At 48.5% G+C, this 23,572-nt stretch overlaps 1 protein-coding gene across 1 annotated transcript in view; it reads right to left on the minus strand.

Moving 5' to 3' along the window:
• ARHGAP22 (Rho GTPase activating protein 22) overlaps positions 1–23,184 on the minus strand; it is a 253,622-nt gene extending 230,438 nt beyond the window's left edge. The window contains exon 1 of the mRNA XM_054033359.1: positions 22,978–23,184. Within this exon, the coding sequence (XP_053889334.1) occupies positions 22,978–23,011 (34 nt within the window). The 5' untranslated portion in view covers positions 23,012–23,184. The remainder of the gene's footprint in view (positions 1–22,977) is intronic.
• Positions 23,185–23,572: the final 388 nt, after the last annotated feature.

The raw sequence follows: 23,572 nt of genomic DNA on the forward strand, positions 1-23,572 counted from the left end.
TCTCAGCATCTCAATTTTGTGCTGAGTGCTCTGATCTTCCCTTTTTTACCCTCCCCTTTTGTTATTAGTTCAGTAACTGACTTGCTGCAGGGCAGAGTTAAAGGTGTTTGGGCTCTTGGAAGGACTGGTCTTTTAACCATCATATGCATGTGACTTGGATGTAGGTGTCAACTAGGGTTACCATATCTAACAAATAAAAAAAGAGGACCCTCCACAGGCCCTGGCCCCGCCCATTTCCCCACCCCCCCCAGCCCCGCCCCAACTCCGCTCCTTCCCTGCCCTAACTCCGCCCCCTCCTCCCTCCCACTCCCAGCCACGCGGAAAGGGCTGCCCGAGCGCTACCGGCTTCACGGTTTGCCGGGCAGCCCCCAGACCCTGCGCCCCCGGCCGGCGCTTCCCCAGCACAGCTGGAGCCCAGGAGGGGAAGTGCACAGCCAGGGGCGCAGGGTCTGGAGGCTGCCCAGCAAACCGTGAAGCCGGTAGCGCTTGGGCTTCAGGCAGCCCCCTTGCCTCCGGACCCTGCGCCCCCAGCCGGGCACTTCCCCTCCTGGGCTCTGGCGGCGCAGGGTCCGGAGGCACGGGGGCTGCCCGAAGCCGGTAGCGCTCGGGCAGCCCGGCTCTTAAACAGAGCCGAAGAGTCAGGGGAGGAGCAGAGCCACCGCGGGAGGGGAAGTGCCTGGCCGGCATTTTCCCGGACATGTTCAGCTTTTTGGCAATTCCCCCCAGACAGGGGTTTGAGTGCCGAAAAGCCGGACATGTCCGGGAAAAAGAGGACGTATGGTAACCCTATGTCTACTGTTCATATTACCTTTGTTTTCAATTTCCTTAGACTCTATCTACACTACAGGGACTCTACGGGCATAGCTATGGTGCTGTACCTATGCTGGCATAAACCCGTAATGTAGATGCACTTCCAGGAACAGAAGGGGGTTTAAGCACCACCAAGTGCAGAAGCACCACCTTCTTGAACAATAGTAGCTAGGTTGACAGAAGCATTCTTCCATCAACCTAGCTTTGTCTACACCAGGGGAATTTTAAATGAAGCCCTCAGTGTCTGATGTTTGAGGGGGTACTAGCAATGTGTGTAATGATTCATGTGGTTAACAGCCTCATCTGTAAGTTAGCAAATCTGTTTAGGTGAGAATTTTAAAATGAGCTAACAACGTATTGGGGTTCCACACCTAAAGTAGTGGGAATAACATCTCATGCTTTAGAGAATAAAGTGATTGCCATATACGTTAGCAAGGAAAACTTTCCTGTGTGGACATCACTGCACAATTGATTAGGGGGAGTTGTCGCCTTTCTTTGGAGCAGCAGTATTTAAAATCTCTGACTGAATGATCAATCCAATATGTTATCAATCAATCCAATAGTGTTCTTAATGGTGTTGTGTTTGCCTGTCTAGAGGAGTCACCACCAGAGCATAAGAGAGAAGGTAACTGAATTAGTGAGACTGTGTCCTCAGGCTGACTCAGCAAATACTTTAACATGCTCTGGAGTTCTAAATACAGTAAGTTCCTTAAGTAGCCTCAATTAATTAGGTTTTGCTCTTCACATTTTCATTAATGATGTAATTAAACTGGCCACATGCAAAAAAAAATTCTGAGCAGTAACTGAGAGAGAGGATTTAAGCTTCTCCAGGAAACAGATCAGAATCCAATTGCAAGATGCAGAGGCTGCTGAAATGCAAATCCAATGATCTCTGCAGCAAGCTGCAGCCACAGCGACTGTGTGATCTGCAGAGCTTGCAATGGGCCATGGACCCAAGCAGATGTGCCTCATAGCCATACCAGAGCTGACCCAGCTATCCAGCATGTTAGCTCAGTGACAGCACTGAAGGAAGGACCTTAAAGCTACAAAGCCTGACAAGGCTCCCCGGGGCCAGAGGTGGCACTGGCATATGGAGGCTTTTGCGTCTAGGCCCTTAGAAAGGAGCCAACAAGGCCGAGAGTGAGGTGTGACTGAAGGCTGCCACTCAGTCTGCTATGTGATGGCCTGTGGTACATGACGTGTGTTATTGGGCCAGGGAGATGGAAAGTCCCTAAAAGTGTGTGGGGGGGCACCCCTCCCCCCAAGACCTTGGCCCCTGCTCGCTCCTCTCTGGCCCTCCCACACATTGCTTGCCTTTGCAGCCAGTAAAAAGTGATGGGGCCATAGTCCCTGGACCCCCGCCCTCTTTCCAGCACAAATCAAATCAATGCTATGCGATATCAATTGAAAGTGTCATCTTCTGCAATTTCATAGGCAGTTAGCTTGAATCAATAAACTCATTACAATTGATTTTCATTAAGATCTCCTGGCCTTCAATACAGGCACTCTGGTCTAGTATTACTGGAGTATTTGGTTTAGTGCATTATTTGTAAGGTGGTCTTTGTTTAAGCTGAGAGCCATAAGGGGAGATGATTCAATGAACAAACAATATTTTCAACTGTTTGGTTGTAGCCTACCTTTGAAAGACTTAAAGAAAAGATTTCACATAAAATATAAGCCAGGAACAGTATAGAACATTATTAAACCTTTATATAAGCTATTGCATTTCCTTCAGATTAGATTTCAGGGGGCTGGAAATTCCAATCTACACATCTGCATTTGTGTTAGGATTTGATCGCTGAGATGTTGTGAACATCTGTTTTCATCTCCACTCAGTGTGGAAGCCCAGATACACTCCCCCAAATTTAAGAGAATTTATCATTTCGGAAGACCACAAACACATAAACACAAAGAAATTACTAAGAGGGGCCTGGATGCCTGAAGTGAATGGAAATGGGGTACATCAGGGTCACCTGTTTAAATATGGACCCAGTCTGTAGTGAGCAAAGATCATTGTGGTGTACAAAAGTTATTCAACTAGTCAGACTAGTTACATAACTGAGTGTAGTTTGTAGAGATTGGTAGCAATTTTTCACTCAGCACAGATTGTTACAGATCCAGGAAGACACACACTGTGCTCTCTCCTAGAGATTTTACCCTTTCCACCTTGTTTTGTGTCTTCTTCACCAAAAACAAAAGGATCTAAAGGACCTGTTTGCTTTTTGCCCAGAAGAATGGAACACGAAAGGCAGCCTGTGAGAATGTAAAAAAAGCCACTTATGAAATCAGAGAATGCTTCCAGTTTAATGAAAGAGAGAAAGAATCTGAAATAGACACACAGATGCCTGGATAGTGATATTATACAAATGCTACTGAAGGCAGGGAAAGAGGGGGAAACAGATGTGCAAATGCTGGTTTGATAGTGTCACTTAGCACAGATATAAATGAGAGTGCACAAGGTACAAGCTAGTGGGGAAAATCAGACACATTGGTTCCCAGGGAAGCAAAACTCCACCTTTAGCACCAGTCAGAATGCAGAGAGGGGCTTCCATCTTAGCTGCATATTAGGTACAAGCCTTCAAATGCATTACCCTAATTGCCGCTGAGAATCCAGACCCAACAAGAAGTAAAATCATCCAGCAGATACTCTTTCCTAGAGAACCTTCGCTCTACAGCCAATGTGATAGAGATGGAAACTAAAGCCCACCTGCTCAAGTGATGTGCTCTACTCTCTCTAGCACCATGGAACAGTCAGGACAGAATGAATGTTTATCCGGAGGCTCCTTAAATCAAGTTCAGAAATTCATGGCCAGGGCCGGCTCCAGTATTTCTGCCGCCCCAAGCAAAAAAAAAGCCGCGATTGCGATCGGTGGCAGCAATTGGGAAAAAAAAAAAAAAGCCTCGATCGGCGGCGGCAGTTCAGTGGCAGGTCCTTCGCTCCTAGAGGGAGTGAGGGACCTGCTGCCCCCAAATTGCCGCAGGTGCGCCCCTCTCCCTTGGCCACCCCAAGCACCTGCTTGTTAAGCTGGTGCCTGGAGCCAGCCCTGTTCACAGCACCTGGAATGCCAGAGCAAGGGAAGAATTTGCTGAGTCATTACTGAAGCAGCATGTTAGTTTCTCTGTTACCATCTCACATGTGCTCTGGGCGACCCACTGCTGACTTCCCCAATAAACGAAAGAAATGTACAGAGCCTGATTCACCTCTCAGTTACAGGGGGATAAAGCTGCACTGGCTCCAGCAAAGTCTTATAAATAAGAGCTTGGGATGGGATTTTCAAAGGCACCTAAGCAAGTCATGTATCCAGTTTCCCTTGAATTTCAATGAGATTTTGGCACCTAACGCATTTAGGTTCCTTTGAAATCCCCCAGCTTTTTATTCTGCAGAATTAACTTGGGGTGATCAGCACCTGGGGGCAAGCAGCCACTCTGCAAAGTCCGAGTGACTGCATCCTCACTGTCCTGTGAATGGCGCTAGGACATCTGGGGACACATCCCAAGGATCTTAGCCCTGCTGCCGTGAGCTGAGCCACTCTGATTCTTTCCCAGTGATGTGTGGGAGAACTTGTCTGTCCCTGTGGGCACCGGGGAGAATTGTGGGAAAGCACTGGAGAACTACCAGCACTGAATGATATAGCCTGCATCACCACTGCAAAGTTGGCGGGTTACCAGCCGGAGCTTTAGCCAATAGCCCCATGAAGCCAAAAGCCCCCCCTCATACTCAGGTCAGAGGGTTTTGTGTGTGGACAGGAAGGAGAGTTAGGGGTTCACTCTGCTGCGAAGACAAACCCTTCAGTAGAGAGGGGCTATTACTATGTACAGATGGGGAGCTGAGGCACTGAGAGGCTAAGTGACTGTTCAAGATCACACAGAAAGTCTGGGACAGCGTAAGGAACTGAACCCAGGTTTCCGTGAGTCCCAGGCTAGTGCTCTAACCACTAGACCATCCTTCCTCAACTGATGCTGCCACTAGAAATGTACAGGTTGCATGTTTCAGCTCAGCCAGGCAATAGCTTGAAGAGGTTTTGAATTGCCCCATTCATGGTAAGGGGTTTAACTCAAACCTAATTATGACAATTTAAGGCAATATTAGCCATTTTGACACTGATCATTTAGCAGAAACAGACAGCTTCTCTGGGTAAGAGCTGAATCGGAGTAGAGTCCCATCCCTTGTCCACTGTTCCCTTGCACTCCCCCCTCTGTATCTGTTCATCTGCTGGCTTTTGCTCTAGATAGCAAGCTCTTTGGGGCAGGGAACATCTTTTTGGTTTGTGGTTGTACAGCACCTAACACCATGTGTGCTGCTCCACAACTGGGGCTCTCAGGAGCTACCACAGTACCCCATAATAATAATCCAGCCCTCGGGATCTGTCTGCCCTCCATTCTGACCCCCTTCTTTCACCAGGAACTGACTTCCTCTCCCTCCCGCAGGGAAACTGCTAATTAGGTTTTGCAAAAGCTGCTTCTGCTGGCCCTATTTTGAACAAACACCGTTCAGTCTAGCCATCTTTAACCCATGCAGATACTATTGACTGAGTGTGATGAAGTAATACCTTATTCCCTGCAGGGCAGGTGGCAGTGCTGCAAGCTCCTGCCAGGTATCAAACACTAGTCATTCAAATGATAAATGAAAGCAAGCAAATACTATTTGTTAAACAACTACAGGAAGGGGGACACTAGCTACTGGGTTATGTCACGATGGATTATTTATGATAATCCATTCCAATAAACAGCAGGTTCTACTGGGTTTCGCCTTCAGATGATAGAGGTTCGATACATTATTGCTTTTTTTAAACAAGAAAAAAAAAATCAATAACTGAGAATATTTTTGCATCTTTTCTTTGTTGCTGAGCATGAATGAATTCAACATACCATGGGGGAGGGCCAGCAGCTTTGTCCTTGGTTATTGCAAGATCATGAATCATAGACTATTAAGGTTGGAAGGGACCTCAGGAGGTCATGTAGTCCAACCCCCTGCTCAAAGCAGGACCAATCCCCAGACAAATTTTTACCCCAGTTCCCTACATGGCCCTCTCAAGGATTGAACTCACAATCCTGGGTTTAGCAGGCTAATGCTCAAATCACTGAGCTATCCCTCCTCCCCAGTACTGATGAGGGAGTTGGTGTTCAGAGCCAGCTGTCAGGTTGACGGGGCAGGGCAGGGCAGGGAGGAGGGAAGAGGGGAGTTGATCCTTTCCTGCCAGCACCATCTTTGGAGAAGGATTTCCTAATGGGCCCACTGCGGATTATTCAGTAGCTAGCTGGCATGGCCGGCTCCAGATTTTCTGCCGCCCCAAGCGGCGCGGGGTGGGGATCCAATTGGCAGCGCTTTGGCGGCAGCTTAATCGCGCTGCTCCATTCTTCAGTGGCAGTTCGGCGGCGAGTCCTTCACTCCCTCTCTTCCTGTTCGGCGGCACTTCGGCGGCAGCTCAAAGAGGAAGAGAGGGACTGAGGGACCCACCACCGAATTCCTGCCGAAGACCCGGACGTACCACCCCAATAGTGAACAGAGTGCTGCCCCTTTGTATTGGCCGCCCCAAGCACCTGTTTCCTTCGCTGGTGCCTGGAGCCGGCCCTGCTAGCCGGCTCCACATTCAGCCTTTTAGCACCACAAAAGAAACTATGAATTAAGTGTCACTGCAAGCCGCTGTATTGCGGCTCGAGTAACACACCTAAGATAGGTATCTCGGGTGTCAGAACAGTGAAGCTGTGGCAGTGCATGGACTAGCCCCACAAATAGTTATCCAGGATTCCGGGCAGCCTTGGACAGCCCATGCTGAAGCCCATGATGCCAAAGCTTCACTGCTGTGGACCTGAGCTAGTTAGATTAAAGCTAGCAGGGGTATGTCTTCACGAGCTGACATCTCACCCCAGGACTGCAATGTAGACACACCCTGAGAGTGAAAAGGAGTGTTGTCTAATGGTTACAGCAGGAGATAGCAACAAGGTTCCCTTTACAGTTCAGCCTTTTGCCTATTGTGTGACCTTGGCAGGAACTCACTTAACCTTCGGTGCCCGAGTTTCTCCATTTGTAATAGCAGGATAGTTATAATTCCCTGCCTGGAAAGAGTTTTGCAAGGCTTATGTCACTAGTGTTTATGCAATGCTTGGAGGTTCCTGTGTGAAGAAGGCTCTAGAAATACCAAGTGCACATATTTTAAAATAGTGTTGCCCCTTTTTTATGAGTGGCTAGTCAAAGTTGGGAGCCCTGGGGACGTTCCAGCTGGAAGGAGAAGTAGATGGAGTTTTGTATTTTCTTTGATGCAGTCTTGTTAATTTATAAGGAACGTACAAAGTCCTGTGTCTCCAAATGCAGAAGGAACCAAGAACGGAAGGAGCGGTTTCTTCCAGCTTCCAAGTCTCTTTCACTAACACTAGACCCAAAAGCTGTCTCCCACCTCCTGTGCTTGCAGGTCCCTGCTTGGGTTTGTTGCTTTTCCCCCTGGTCTTGTCTTCTGTGATCTCTCTTCCCTTCCCACCTACCCCAAACAATACTCCACCCTAAAATTCATTTGCAAATTCAACACCATTAATCTGGGCTTGAATAGGGACTGGGAGTGGCTGGCTCACTACAGAAGCAGCTTTTCCTCTCCTGGAATTGACACCTCCTCATCTATTATTGGGAGTGGACTACATCCACCCTGATTGAATTGGCCCTGTCAACACTGGTTCTCCACTTGTGAAGTAACTCCCTGCTCTCCATGTGTCAGTATATAATGCCTGCATCTGTAACTTTCACTCTATGCATCCGAAGAAGTGAGGTTTTTACTCACGAAAGCTTATGCCCAAATAAATCTGTTAGTCTTTAAGGTGCCACCAGACTCTTTGTTGTTTTTGTAGATACAGACTAACACGGCTACCCCCTGATACTTGGCATGTTGACATCTTTTGTCTTGGGGGGGCTTATGCTTTCAGTTATGTTAACTGAAGGGTGAGTTCATACCTATCAATCCCAATAGGGTTTTAACTCAACCCATAACAAGGTTACACCCAGCTCATACAATGTCAATTACCTTCCCTAAGCCAGACAACAATGACTTGCAGACAATAATGTGCTTGCACAACAGCTGATGAAGAAAAATAGCCCAAAGAAATACTGTCTTTGCTGTTAAACCCGCAGTTTTGGGGGCAGGGACTGTCTTTCTGTTCTATTTTTGTACAGTGCCTAGTGCAACGGGGTCTTCATTCATGGTGGGAGCTTTGAGGCGATACGGCAATACAAATAATAGACTGGGCTGTGGTGGAAGGCAAGGAGGCTACATCTGGTGCATCACAGCTCCCAGTGACACGGGCGCTGATATCAGTACCTAGCACTCCTATACATCCTTTTATCTAGGCACTTCATAAACACTCATTCATTCCCAACACGCCCCTGTGAGGTTGATAAGTACATGATCACCCTACTCTATTCCATAGAAGTTCTTATCCCGCAATCATCACTCATCTGAGCACCTTCCCCACTTGCCTTAAGAAATGTGACTACACATCTGTCACCTGCTGTTTGGCCTCACAGACTCTCCCCAGGGGTGAATCCTGTGCAGTGGAATGCCTTGTTTTGGTAGAGTTTTTTTTTTTAAACTACACGTGTTACACTAGAGAAGTCAAAGTCAAAGCAATGCACAGATGCCGCAGGGGCTGCAAATATTGCAGGGGCTGGTAGGATATCAGTGCAAGGCAATGAATGTGTGGCAAAAGTTAACCACTACAGATAGGATCTACATCAAAGGGGCCCTCCACAGAATGAGGGGCAGAACTGCCAGAACAACATGTTGGAAGCAGAAGAGCCAAGCAGTAGTACAGGGGAGAGAAGCGAGCATCAATAGTCCGGAGATGTAAGAATCTCAGCAATCTCAGACACCAAGGCATGAGATGGGAACGGATGAATCAAGAATTCCCAGACGATGGATCCAGCTGTCTCACAGCTGAGATGCTGGGAAAAGGATCGACTAGCCCAAAGAGCCTGAAGCGGCAGCCCTGTCTCCATCTTTTGGGCTCTCTATTAGCAACAAACTTTGGAAATTCTAGGGCAGTGATTCTCAACACATGGACCACTTGCAGCCCAATCAGCACACAGCTGTGGCCCATGTGACATCCTCAGGGCCATACAGGTAGTATATATATTGTGTGGATACGGGCCACATAACACAGAGAGCTGTATATGTGGCCCACAATGGTGAACAGGTTGAGAACCACTTTTCTAGGGTAACTTATAAGGCTGATATTTGTTTGTGTATTTGCACACATTTCTGGGGGAGATGAGTGTCTTTAGTGGGACTCCACCAAGGGCTGGAGCCTCCAGAGCCCATCGCTTGGCATGCTTTTGATACGGTCTCCCACAATATTCTTGCCAGCACATTAAAAAAGTATGGATTGGATGAATGGACTATAAGGTGGATAGAAAGTCGGCTAGATTGTCAGGCTCAATGGGTGGTGATCAATTGCTCGATGTTTACTTGGCAGCTGGTATCAAGCGGAGTGCCCCAGGGGTCAGTCCTGGTGCTGGTTTTGTTCAACATCTTCATTATGATCTGGGTGATGGATTGCACCCTCATCAAGTTTGCAGATGACACTAAGCTGGGAGGAGAGGTAGATACGTGGGAAGATAGGGATAGGGTCCAGAGTGACCTAGACAAATTGGAGGCTTGGACCAAAAGAAATCTGATGAGGTTCAGCAAGGACAAGTGCAGAGTCCTGCACTTAGGACGAAAGAATCCCATGCACTGCTACAGGCTGGGAACCGACTGGATAAGCAACAGTTCTGCAGAAAGGGACCTGAGGATTACAGTGGACGAGAAGCTGGATCTGAGTCAGCAGTGTGCCCTTGTTGCCAAGAAGGCCAACGGCATATTGGGCTGTATTAGTAGGAGCATTGCCAGCAGTTCAAGGGAAGTGATTATTCCCCTCTATTAGACACTGATGAGGTCACATCTGGAGTATTACATCCAGTTCTCCCCCCCCCAGGGCCGGCTCCAGGCACCAGCTTAACAAGCACCTGCTTGGGGGCGGCCAAGGGAGAGGGGCAGCATGTGTGGCAATTCGGGGGCGGCAGGTCCCTCACTTCCGCTGAACTGCCACCGCCGCCCGCAGCTTTTTTTTTTTTTCCCCAATTGCTGCCACTGGTCGCGATTGCGATCGCAGCTATTTTTTTTTTGCTTGGGGCGGCCCAGAAATGCTGGAGCCGGCCCTGTCCCTCCTTCCCCCCACCCCAACTACAGAAAGGATGTGAACAAATTGGAGAGAGTCCAATGGAGGGCAACGAAAATAATTAGGGGGCTGAGGCACATGATTTATGAGGAGAGGCTGAGGGAACTGGGGTTATTTAGTCTACAGAAGAGAAGAGTGAGGGGGGATTTGATAGCCGCCTTCAACTACCTGAAGGGGGTTCCAAAGGGGATGGAGCTCGGCTGTTCTCAGTGGTGGCAGAAGACAGAACAAGGAGCAATGGGGGATGTCTAGGTTGGATATTAGGAAAACCTATTTCACTAGGAGGGTGGTAAAGCACTGGAATGGGTAACCTGGGGAGGTGGTGGAATCTCCATCCTTACAGGTTTTTAAGGCCTGTCTTGACAAAGCCCAGGCTGGGATGATTTAGTTGGGATTGGTCTTGCTTTGAGCAGGGGGTTGGACTAGATGACCTCCTAAGGTCTCTTCCAAGCCTAATCTTCTAGGCCTACAGCACCTGCCTCCAAGCCTGCAATACAGACAGCATGCCAGATAGATATCACAAAGGGACTGGTGTGTCACAGCACACAGTAAAAACAATGAGGAGTCCTTGTGGCACCTTAGAAATGAACAGATTTATTTGGGCATAAGCTTTCATGGGCTAAAACCCACTTCATCAGATGCATGGAATGAAAAATACAGTAAGCAGTATATATATTACGGCACATGAAAAGATGGGAGTTGCCTTACCAAGTGGGGGGTCAGTGTTAATGAGGCCACAGCACGCAGTGACACCTCGCCCTGGGATCACTTACCTTTTGCCCTTTCCTAGCTCCTTTCATCCAAGCACGTTACAAACATTCCTTCCTTCTCAGCACAGCCTGTCACACTGATAAGTGTGTTATCATCCCTACTGTTCATGTGTGCAGGTTGGGGGGGTGGGGAGGCTACTGATGCCTAGGGCTATGGAGCAAATGGATGGCAGAGCCAGGAAGACAAATCCAGGAGTCCTTACTCCCAATCCCAGCAATCAAAGGACTACACTGACTTCAGTGGGAGTTTTGCCCAAGTAAGGAGCTCAGCATCGATGCAAGATTTTCAGTGCCCCATGCTGACAGGCCACAGTCAAGACTAGAACCAGGCAGGAATCATTTTTCACATCCTATGAGAAATTTGAGATTTGGAACATTTTTTCCACTCTGAACTGGGACAAAGCCAAAATCTCAAAAACTTTTGCAGGCCAATAAACTGGGGGGGAAAAATGGTTTAGGGAGAAAAAAAGAGGAAAAAAATGGTTTGGGTTAATCAAAATATTTTGTTTAGATAATTTTGAAACATTGCATATGATTTTGATCTTTTCTTTTTTTAACTGTTAGAATAAATTAAGTTGAATTTTGAGATAAAAAAATCATTTTGAACCAAAATCCCAAAACTTCTTTAAAAAAAAGTCAAAGGGAGACGTTCCAACACCGTAAAAAAAAAAAAAAAAGTTACCTTTTCTTTGTGTCAGGAAATTTGTCAGAATTTACCTGTTTCCATGAAGAGTTTCAGTTCTGACAAATCATTATTTTTCATTAAATGACACCAGCCAGTCAGCTCTGTTCAAGACTTCAGTCAGTGACAGATCACAACACCAACCTCTCCTCTAAAGGGTGAGTGATTTTAATCTAACATCAGTTCTGCCTTGCAAACGCCTCCTCTGTTCACTTAGCCCTTGCAGAGTGTGCAAATATAGGTGCCGTTCTGGGAATCAAATTTAAAAGCAGCCTTGTCTCACTGAAGCATAAATAATTCTTACCACATGCATTTAGGAAGCAGGATGTTATCAGTTACTTTCCCAGATCCCACCAACAAAGCACTAAAGGTCTCTTCCTAAAAGGGATTATTAAGCAGATGTTTATATGGAAGCAGAGGACCAACACGTGTTATTTAAAGTCCAGCAGATTTGACTAGCTCGATGCTCTGCAGAAGCACAAAATAGCAACTAGCTAAATCTTCATCTTGCAACAGATTGAACCGGTCAATGGCCTATGCGAAAAGGGTCTGAGTCCATCTCCATGGCCCAAAGCCACCAGCACAAGTGGCATCAACTGCATCTTTTGTTTGTACTCTCAGCAAGTTAATTCTGAGCCCACATGGCAGGGAGGTGTGAGAGGTGTAAGTCAGCTGTTACCACTCAAGAAAGATCTTGGCGTCATTGTGGATAGTTCTCTGAAAACATCCACTCAATGTGCAGCGGCAGTCAAAAAAGCTAACAGAATGCTGGGAATAATTAAGAAAGGAACAGATAAGAAGACAGAAAATATCATATTGCCTCTATATAAATTCATGGTACGCCCACATCCTGAATACTGCATGCAGATCTGGTTGCCCCATCTCAAAAAAAAAAAAAAAAAAAAAAAAAAAAAAAAAATTGGAAAAGGTTCAGAAAAGGGCAACAAAAATGATTAGGGGTATGGAACGGCTTCCGTATGAGGAGAGATTAAAAAAGACTGGGACTTTTCAGCTTGGAAGAGAGATGACTAATGGGGGATATGATTGAAGTCTATAAAATCATGACTAGTATGGAGAAATTAAATAAGGAAGTGTTATTTACTCCTTCTCATAACACAAGAACTAGGGTCACCAAATGAAATTAACACACAGCAGGTTTAAAACAAACAGAAGGAAGTATTTCTTCATACAACACACAGTCAACCTGTGGAACTCTTTGCTAGAGGATGTTGTGAAGGTCCATCAATGGTTATTAGCCAGGATGGGCAGGGATGGTGTCTCTAGCCTCTGTTTGCCAGAAGCTGGGAATGAGCGGCAGGGAATGGATCACCTGATGATTACCTGTTCATTCCCTCTGGCATTGGTCATTGTTGGAAGACAGGATACTGGGCTAGATGGACCTTTGGTCTGACCCATTAGGACCATTCTTATGTTCTTAACAACAGTGAAAATGATGGTGCTTATACTGCTGTGACGGCAGGCAAGGGTTGATAGCCAGTGACCACTGAGGGGAGGGGAAATCTGTGGGGAAAGGAATTCTGGCATCCAGAATCCCCTCTCCATGATCCTTGCAATACCAGCTTGTAGCGAGGCAGTGTGGGTCCCTGGTGCCCTGGAGAAGGACGAGCCCCTCCGGAGGCCAAAGTGGGCGGAGCCAGTGGAGCTTGCGCCCGCCCCCCAGAGGTCAAGGCGCAGGACAGGAAGTACAAAAGCCCAACCCCAGAGCTTACTAGAGGCCCAGTTGCTGGAGAAGCCAGACGCCTGTGGCCTTGCTCCTGGTTGGGAGACTCCTGCAGTTTGCGACTGACCTGAGGACTGGCCAGACCAGCCGAGGCCTGATGCCGACCAGGCCCCAGAGAAGCTATTAAGCCTGCCCGTGGCAAGTTACCCTGAGGAGCTGCCAAGCCTACTGCTTGCTGAGTACCCTGAGGAGCCTATGCTGCTTGATTCCTTGGAGACACCGTCCAGATGCAGGTACCTCTAGAGGGGGAGGTAGGAAGTAGCCCGGGGGCAGCTGACCCTAGTCTGGCTGCAGCACACCCAGCGCTGACGTCAGTGTGTTGCAGCCAGAATCCCCACTGACACCGCGCAGGCCATCTGCTGTTACTAGGGCCCCGGGCTGGGACACAGTGGAGTGGGAGGGCCTGTGTCTCCCCTGCCACCCAACGTGTGGGAGGCAGTTTCCTCCTCTCCCAGGCCCTCTGGAACCATAGCCTGGCCTAGTGCTTCACTGTTTGCTCAGCCCCTGCCTGAGCCACAAACTCTGTACTGCCCTGCCCTGACCCAGGGCCTGGGCTTGTTGCTTAACTGTTTGCTCAGCCCTGCCTGCGGGCCTGAGCCACAGACTCTTTACTGCCTGCCCTAACCCAGAGCCCAGGCTTATTGCTTGACGGTTTGCTCCGTCCCTGTCCAAAGACCAGAGAGTAGGACTCGCTACTACCCGCCAACTGGGCGTGAGTAGCCATTGTTTTGCCTAGTTCCCCAAAATAACCAGATGGATGTAGTGAGGCGGTGTGGTTCCCTGCCATCCCGGAGAGGGATGAGCTCTGACCAAACCCCTCTATGCAGCTGTTAGCAGCATCGGTGCCTGAAATACACTTAGAAAGGTGCATCACGTTTGCCTCTAGGGGATGCTTGGCCTAGAAGTTAAAGACCTACTACTGTTACCAGCTATCAATTATTCCTTTAGTCCCTTCCTAGTTCTCTGTTCTATGCCCAGAAGCCCAGCTCCCCTTGGAGTGGCAGTTTGTGGTCCCACAGTCCCTTTCGACTCACTTCCTCTATGAAGAGCACAGGTTGGGACCACTGGATAGTGCCCAATTTGGCTTTCCACTAGGAAGTGGGTTGAGAGTCACTGAAGGACCCATAAACGGTTGCAGAAAGGGCAGCCTGCCAATACTGTGGAGTAGGAGTAGGATAAAACATCACTTCCTCCTGCAGCCCATAGATCTATGGGCTATGGCTGCCATTTCCCTGTTAAAAGGGGTTCATCCTCCCTCCCCCCACCAGGGTTAGGAAGCTCTCATTGGGCCACCTGGGGGGCAGGGACACTTCTCAGATACCTCCCTTCCCTTCTCCCCACATTCACCACACTGAAGCCTCTTGGTTGAGCGGAGATGGCACAATGTGACTTCCCCCATGCCATTAACAGCCAGACCCTGACAGTCGAGGAGTTCCCCCTCTCGCTGACCTGCCCAAACCAAAGATGCCAAGCCAGTCATCTCACAAAGGCTTGGCTATAGGGTCACTGGTTGGGCCCCAGTACAGATGGGGTTAAACCCAGCTTCCCTTCCCAGAGCACAGAGAAGGGTGGCTGGAGACACAGAAAGGGATGGGTTCCTGGGGGAAACAGTGCTCCTAGCTCACCTTTCAGGGTGGGGCTGGGCTTCTTTACTTATGCCCCCATTTTAGTTTGTACAGGGAGCGTCTCCCGTTATCCAGACCTTGGGGCCTGCTGCTGTGTTTTCTCCCTGTTCACTCACCCCCCAGCTATCCAGCCAGTGCCTTGGCATCATCTCAGCAAGTCAGAGATGCTAAGCCAATGCCCTCTGTCCTGGTTGAGCCAGGAAGAGGTTAAATCCCCTTACTGGGGTGTAATGAGCAGGGCCGACTCCAGGGTTTTGGCTGCCCCAAGCAGCCCCCCCCCAAAAAAAAAAAGCCGCGATCATGATCTGCGGTGGCAATTCAGTGGAAGGTCCTTCGCTCTGAGCGGGAGTGAGGGACCGTCCACCGAATTGCCGCCAAATAGCTGGACCTGCCGCCCCTCTCCGGAGTGGCCGCCCCAAGCACCTGCTTGCCAAGCTGGTGCCTGGAGCTGGCCCTGGTAATGAGATGCACTCACCTCTCATGAGCACACCCCTGTCTCAGTGTGTGTGCCTGCTCTCTCCCTGTGGTGGGTCCTTGGTGACTCAGCCCTCCGGCCGAGTCACACACAGTCTGTATGTGAAATAAAAACTAGGCAAACACCTACCGGGATACAAGCCCAACAGGGGCCTCTCTCAGGGCCCTCTGTCACATCTCTCTTGAGTTGTCCCTGCTTCAGTACAGAGCAGTGCCCCAGGGCTGCCTCCCTGGAGGCAATGTCTTTGCACTTTCAGGGCCTTTCTTGCCCCAGCTATTCAGCGGGGCCACTACAGTTCAGTTCCCCTACTGGGGTGTCTCTACTGGGGGGACCCAGCCCAGAGACCCTATAGATAGCAGCTGTATTGTGACACTTTACATAAGCCACACTGTGGCTCCAATTCCCTAGGCCACTTCCCAGGCTCCAGGACATTCTTCACCCTCACCTCAGAGCCTTGTCCTGAGGGAGTCCCAGCAACGATCCTGGAGTGCCTTCGAGATCCCGTTGGCCTCTGCCAGCACTGCTCTGTCTAAGGTCCTGTTGTGCCCTCAAACACTCTCCTCCAGTTCTAGGGAAGAACTGATATTAGACCTCTCTCTCCTGCCCTTTTCTGGGGTAGGGTGTAGCAGGGCAACAAGGTATTCAGCAGGGGGCCTTCATACCTAGTCCATCCTGTCACATGGGGTCTTTCCCCTGTAATGACTGAGCAAGTGTCAGGCATGGAGGGTCGTTAGGGTGATCACCTGTCCCATGTTTTACTGGCTCATCCCTTAGGGTGACATTGAAGCTTATGATGACTGCACTGTATGCTTGAGGGCAGCAGAAATGTACACATGTGAGAAAAATGCCTGCTGTGCTACAGGAAATGGCATTTCCCTAAAATGCCCCTTAAAACGAAGTTTTGTCCCTTACCTTTCATGTGGTTTTCCCTTATTTCCATCCAACAAAGGTGGTTACTCTAGGGGCAGTGCTAGCTGCTGTGGTTCATTGGGCCAATGGTAGGGGGAGCTACTGAACAGAGAAGCCATAAGCCCTGGAGGGAAAGGGAAGGAAGAAGCCCCAACTGGAGAAGAAACAACCTCTCCTCCCTCCGTGGGGTGAGGTGGGGTGGGGGAGCAGGGTTAGAGGTTTCCTGGAAGAGGGAGCAGAGCGGAAATGCTGAGGAGGAGCAAAGGCACTTACCCTGCTGCTCCCCAGGGCCGCTGTGTTGGTGGAGGATGGGTGTTAGACACTGCGCTCTCCCCGGGTTCTGTTTGAACCATTCTGAAGAAAACTGTGCTTGCTGGGCTCCTCTGTGGACCGGGCCGGAGACGCAGTCTTGTGGCTTCCTTCTCACTCAAATGAGCCTGAGGGAAGCTCTGACTGATGCACTTACTTTGGGACCTGGTAGGAAGGGCATAAGGACTCCAGTGCTGTCTCCCCAGGCTGGGCAATGTGACCCAGTAGCACCCTAGCCGCTAGCCCTTTATATCCACCCAGTAAGCTGAGTCAGCAACTTCACACAGGCCTGAGCTGTGACAGCAGCCCACAAACTGGAGATGCAACTGTGAGGTCACAGAGACTTGTGACTGGCCATCAGTCCAGCAGGTTGGTTATGGATGGCCAGCAGTGATCAGAGGAAGAGTGCCCCCACTGCTAATAGTATCAGGAGCTTGGCTCTCCTCTTTGCTGGGTGGTGGGATAAACAAGAGCTCCTCAGGCAGAACACTGCACTGGAAGGGTGCAGCAGGAGGTGTTGGTGCCTGACTGAGGAATGTCAGGATTGGGGCCCTTTATTTGGGCTTGAGGGCTAGCCCTCCAGGTAGATCATTGCTCAGCTGAGTTGCAGTAGGACTGGCCAGCCTGCCTGATGGCTGAGGGGAGCCACAGGCCTGCTTTCAAGTTTGGCAGCTGCAGGAGATCATTGGCTGCTCAGTGCTTCCGCTTGCAGCTGTGATTGTTCTAGCATGACCTTGTGTGGTCCCACCTCAGCGCTGCTCCTGGTCCTGATTCCAGCTCTGACTCCTAGAGCTGGTTCCTGACTCTGGCTCAGACCCTTAGCTCCAGTTTCCTGTGCCCTCAGCCTGGTTCTGATAGGGAGTTCACAGGGCTCCAGCACCCACATTAGATGGGAGAAGTATTGTCCATGCTGGGAGTCTCCTACCTGCCTCCTTTCTCCACCAGGAAGGTCTGTTCTCCCCCCATCTAAAGAGGTAACCTGCTCACAACTGCTCTGACCAGTGAGCAAACATGCTGCTGGGCTTTTTCACATCTTAAAAAGTGACCCAGTGATGAGCAGGGCCAGGTACCTTCCTTAGCACTGAAGGATTTTGCCTGAGATCTGCCGCCATTATCTCCTGTATTGAAAAAGCCCTGTCTCCAGGCTGGAAAGCCGTACTTCCCATACCCCCGTGCTGCAAGGAAAGGGAGAGAATGTGGACATAGGAGGCATTTTCTCCCTGAAGACCCTTATTTTAGAACCCAGGACTCTCCAATTACTGTAGTAAAACACTGCAGATGGGAAAAATAATACAAAACCCACTCAGGCCTAGCCAATATGAAGGCTTTTCCTTTATGCCTGTTATGGTTTTCAATCTATAAGGTTTTACACCTCACATAAGGCCATACTGGGACTTATGAAAAGATAACGTGCATCCATCGGCATGTTTCTATGCTGTATAGACTTGATTTAGTGGGTGTAATGGTAATGACTGTGATGCTGGCAGACCAGATGCCAGCTCATGCCAAGGCCCCTAGGCCTCACTGAATGCTGACAAATGCAGAACTGGAAACGAGTCTGGCTAACCTGTGTGTTGGCATTGTTAAAACAGATGTTAAGTTGATAAGAATGTGTTTAGACTTGATGAAATGCTTCTAGGATGCTGCATGCATTGATCTCACTGATCACATCTGTAGCCCATGGTATAAAGTTATATTGAGGGTTTGGCATTGTAAGTCTCTGTCACTGTTCCCCAAACAGGAAAGAGGCATTAATTGCATGTAAAGTACTGGTCCTGCAGACAAGAAGGCCCATTGAAACCAAATGAGCCATTGTGAAAGATCAAAGGACAAACACTTTGTTGATCCCCCCCACACACATGCCCATGTAGAGGCGATGGGCACCATGCTTGTTCCATCTGCTTGAACTCTGGGGGAAGGGAATAAAAATGCCTGATGAGAAGATACTTTATCACATTGCTGCTTAGAATTTGGAGAGGGTAAAATTTCTAAGCATAAGCAAGGGATCCCCAAGCTGCTCGGCTTGGGTTAGCCCTAAGGGACATATAGAACTTGCATATATTGCAGCTACTATCAACTTTTGGAACTTAAGACTAACTCATTTGTGTGTGTATGTTCACCTGCTTTAACCTTGTAAATAACTCTTGTCTTTTTCTTAGTTTCTTAATAAATCTTTAGTTAGTTTATTACAGGACTGGCTACAAGTGTTGTCTTTGGTAAGAGATATAGGGTGCACTTGATCTGGGGTAAGTGACCGGTCCTTTGGGACTGGGAATAACCTGAATATTGTGATTTTTGGTGTAAGGGACCATCTACCACAAAGACAGGCTTGCCTGGCTGGCAAGATAGATGAAGTGCCCAAGGAGACTGTCTGCGACTCCAGGGTAAGGCTGTTATAGTGCTTTAGAAGTTCACACTTGAAATCTACTTATAAACCAGTTTGGGGTTTGTGCCTTGGTTTGCGACAGTCTGCCCTGAAGTTGGCACTCACAGTGGTGAGCCACTCTAGAACAGTTTCACAATGACCACATAACTTTGGCAATACACTCTAGCAATACAATGTAGCTTTTGTTGCCTGTACCATCTTTCACAGAAAACAAGAACTGGACTCAAGATGCCAGATCCAGGTCCAGATTTGGAACCCCTCTCTTTTCTCTCCCCCCCCCCCCCCCCCCCCCCGAGTTTGGACCACCCCGAACTCAAACTGTATCTCGAAATATTCTAGACTAAGTAATAAAATTACAGAGTTAATTTAAAGCTTAACAACCCTAGCAGTGGGAGACCCAGTCATAAGCAGGGGGTTAGAATAGGCTTTCAAAGGAGATTTGAAAACATGTGGAGAGCTGCTAAAGCTTAGAGGTACAAGAAGGCCAATTCGGACAGCAAGGAGATACAGAGAAGGCTCTTGCATCAACACCGAGGGAACTGTGCGAGAGGTCAGGAGGGGAAGCCAAGAGAAGGAAGCCGATTTCAATAGGCGGTCTCCCCAGCTAAGTATATGTCAGGATTGGGTCCAACATCAATAGGCCTTTTGTTTTAAGCAGATCTGGACCTCCCCCTTTAAAGTGTATCGATACAGTCTGTGGCCGGATAATGCCCAGAGCACATGTTAAAAATCTGCTGGGCAAATCAACAGCAGTCTTCATGGGAATGTGTTCTACAGCATTGAACTATGTTAGATTTAGGGTCTGTCTGCTGGCTCCTGGGTGAGCTATGAAATATGTTGGGTACGGGCTAGCCCATGTCTAGTCAACAGGGGTCCATGAGACAAAATCCACCTGTGTACAGGTGCCATTCCCAATAACTCCTACACTTGCTGCATTAAAGTCAAGTGTACCCCCCTTCCCAGGGTTTGGCTGTATTACTGACTCCAGTGGCAACGGAATATAAGCCCCCCCTATGCTTTGTCCTTAGCGCTGGCTGTTCCCAGCGCTTCCTGCAAGCCTGCCCTGTCTCTTCCAGTTTTCTCTAGCCAGATGTTACACCCATCATTCTTCCTAGGTCCTGGTGAAGCGAACACTGCACCTGCCACTGCGAGTCAGCAGAGCTTACTCAGCAGCTGGCTGCAGGGTTCAAGCTCCTGTTGTCCCACCCTGCTAGTAGGAGATCCTGGCAGCCCTTTGCTGGATCATAGATCTTGATGCCTGTTATACCACCGATACCGCATGGACCCTTGTTAGCAATCTCCAGAGAGGCCAAAGGGACTGACCTACCATTTCCCTCTTGGCCCAATGCTACAAGGGGTTCATCACCTCTTGGGAGGCACTCAGCTTTTTCACTCCTGGGTAGGTCAGAAGGAGCAGAGGGCACTTTGGCACCTTGCAAGACTGGGCCCTCCTGCAAGCAGGCCATTTGGCCAAGGGTAGCAGCACACTGAGGAGGAACTGCGTGTGTGGGAAGACTGCCCTCCTGCAAGTGCGCACTGTCCCAGCTCTGTGGATAGACAGAGGACCCTTCGTTCCAGAGCCAGCAAGCCAGCCCCTTTCAGAAGTCTGCAGTTGACTTAAAAGAAGAACCCTGTCAGAGCACAGCTCTTACTATGAAAAACAAATACTAAGAGAGCCAAGGTAGCTTACAGTTCACCAATTCCAGGGCACCCGAGCCATAGAACTACAGCATAATCCGTGCATCTATCACATGTAGGGATCGTGTGCAATACTCACCCCTAACTACACTCCTGTTAGAGTGCTAATATAACTTATCTTCAAGATGAGCTGAAAGAAAGGTTACATGCTAACCTTGAACTGGGGCATGTGTGGGGGTGGTCCCTTCCCTGCTCTGCCACAGACTTCCTGTATGACCTTGGGCAAGTCACTTAGCCTCCCTAGCAGTAAAGGAGAGCTCATAGCATTGCCCTGTCTCACCGGGGTGGGGGAGTGGTGTGAGGATAAATACAGTAAGGAGTGTGAGGTGCTCAGATACTACAGTAATGGGGACCAAGTACCCTGGTAGATAGGCAGCACTGATTGGAATGCAAACATCTCCCAATGCATACAAAAAAAACCTGTCTAACGAAAAATCAAATGCATATGTATTTACTATGGCAGGGATGGTACACATGTATTCCCAGAGCTCCAAATTGCAGTCAGGCTCTTTATTTTAAGGAACTCTGTGTTGTTCAATGGACTCTGGGTGTTTTAAGGACTGTATGTACACTGTACTGTGCTACATGTATGTTACTGTATGAGCCCAGTATCATTCACTTAGAAGCGCTCCTCTCTGAATTACTGCAGGTAACTATTAAGCCATTACAATATTATCCTTTCTTTGTACACAGCTGGCAATTTTCTATTTTACAAAGCCGGTGTGCCTGTAGAAAGCTCTGGGCTGGTCTACCCTGAAAACTTACGTCCACATCCCTGTGAGACGTAGTTATGCAGACCTGTCCTCCAGTGCAGACAGTGCTAGATCAACAGAAGAAGTCTTCCATCGACCTAGCTACGGCCTCCTGGGGAGGTGGATTAACTATAGCAAAGGGATAACCTCCCCCCAGCCCATCGCTGTAGTGAATGTTTACACTGAAGCACTACAGCTGTGCCACTGTAGCGTTTGAAGTGTAGACAGAGCCTCTAAACCTTAGGCTTTCTTCCACACTTCCTGACTGCACACTGCTTCAAGTCTAAACGATACTGATCTAGTCTCTATTTCTGATGTCTCTGAGATTGTCATGAGGCTGTGAATGGCAAGGATGCTCAGCACAGTCTGCAAATGTGATGTCAAGCTCAGAGCTGCTACTGCAGCACGAGATCACACAATGCCTCCCCTCTGCTAGAAGATAGCCGTCATAAGGGAGGGAGCGTAGACACAAGCCATGGCCAGAGGACAACAGTTCTGTAACATGCTGCCTCTTCTCCCGTACTTGTGTAGTTTGCAAATCTGAGCTTCTGCACTCTGAGCTGTTTCAGAAACAGGACAAGTTTTCCCTCCTTTGTCTTCTTCAGCAACAATCACTGAGTGACTTTCCCCTTTCTGCCTGCTGAGCTGGAGGGATAAGGTGCTAAAATACTTGCTAACAACTACGTCTTCCGGATGCTTTGGGTGAGGCTACTGTACCACAATTGTCTGTCTGATCTTATTAAGTGTAAAGATTCCATGGCATGTTCTGCACTAGAAAGGTTCCAGAGAAACAATGTAATAAAATATGCACACCTAAATACACATACCCTTTCTTAGACTCTGGACAGATTAGAAGTTATGTACAAGTGATGCAGCTCTAATTCTGAGCTGAAACGGCACACAACGCTAGTGATCAAAAGACCAACTCCCCTGCTCATAAGTTGCAGGCAGAAAAGAAATAACTTATTTAACTAAGTGCAGTTGCAAGAATAACTAACTTATTCAGCTAGTTTAATGTAGTTTAAATTGGCAACGGAGCGTAATTGTGGGATGGCACACTAAGCAACACAGCAGCAACTCAGCTGACATTGCTTTCAAAGATTCATAGATTCCAAGGCCAGAAGGGACCATGTGTGATCATCTAGTCTGACCCCTTGTATAACACAGGCCAGAGAACTTCCCCACAATAATTCCTAGAGAAGATCTTTTAGAAAAACATCCAATCTTGATTTTGAAATTGCCAGTGATGGAGAATCCACCATCATCCTTGGTAAATTGTTCCAAGGGTTAATTACTCTCACCGTTAAAAATTTACACCTTATTTCCAGTTTGAATTTGTCTAGCTTCAGCCTTGCTTTGCAGAGTATCTTGAAAAAATGATGCATGTTATTGAGGATGCTACAGTAATTAAAGTGCAACAGCGTTCAGAATATGAGCCATCTTACGGGGCAAAATTCAAAGAGTCAGTTGATGTGTCACCATGAAGAGTAATAAAAAGTTTCCTTCTTGTGCTGATTTGGAACAACACTCCCCCCTCCCCCCCACACACACCCACACCCACACCCACGTGTATTTTCCAGAGAGTAAATCCCAAGATATAGAAGAGATCCTGTACTCACCTCTCCTGGCCTGCCTTATCTTGGGACTCAACATATTCCTGGTTCCAGCGTCACCTTTCTCGCAGCCTTCAGCATGCTGTCATCCTCCTTCCCAGCCTCCTCACCCTGTTGCAGCTCATCACGGCACAGCCTGTCCTGCCGGTAGCAGCCTCTCCCCAGCCTGCTCTGCGCTGAAGATCCACTTCCCTGCACTCCCAGTACGGGCTCAGGAGCGATGCCTTGCATTTGGCTAAATAAACCTTAATGCATTATTTATCCAGCCCAGAATTAATTCCCATCCAAACTAGCCATTAAGTGCCTCAGTAATTACTGTCGATAAATCACTAGAGCCAGAGACACAAGGGCTGGGCCTGGCTCCTTCTCCTAATTGGCCATGCATCAGTGTTATTAATACGTCCCTACTAGGGAGTCCAAGCAGAGTCCCTTGCTGTATTTTTCTCTGGCTGCGCTGAACAGAAGCTTCGATTTGACAAGAATCAGATCAAGAGTTGAACCTGCTTGAGCCAGAGAGAAAAGGGCACAAAGACCACGGCAGTATATAGCTCGCAGCTCTGATAAGGTTGCACATTAGGAGAAATAATAAGTGCACTGGTCC

The sequence above is a fragment of the Malaclemys terrapin genome, chromosome 7, assembly GCF_027887155.1.
Source record: "Malaclemys terrapin pileata isolate rMalTer1 chromosome 7, rMalTer1.hap1, whole genome shotgun sequence".
Lineage (NCBI taxonomy): Eukaryota > Metazoa > Chordata > Testudines > Emydidae > Malaclemys > Malaclemys terrapin.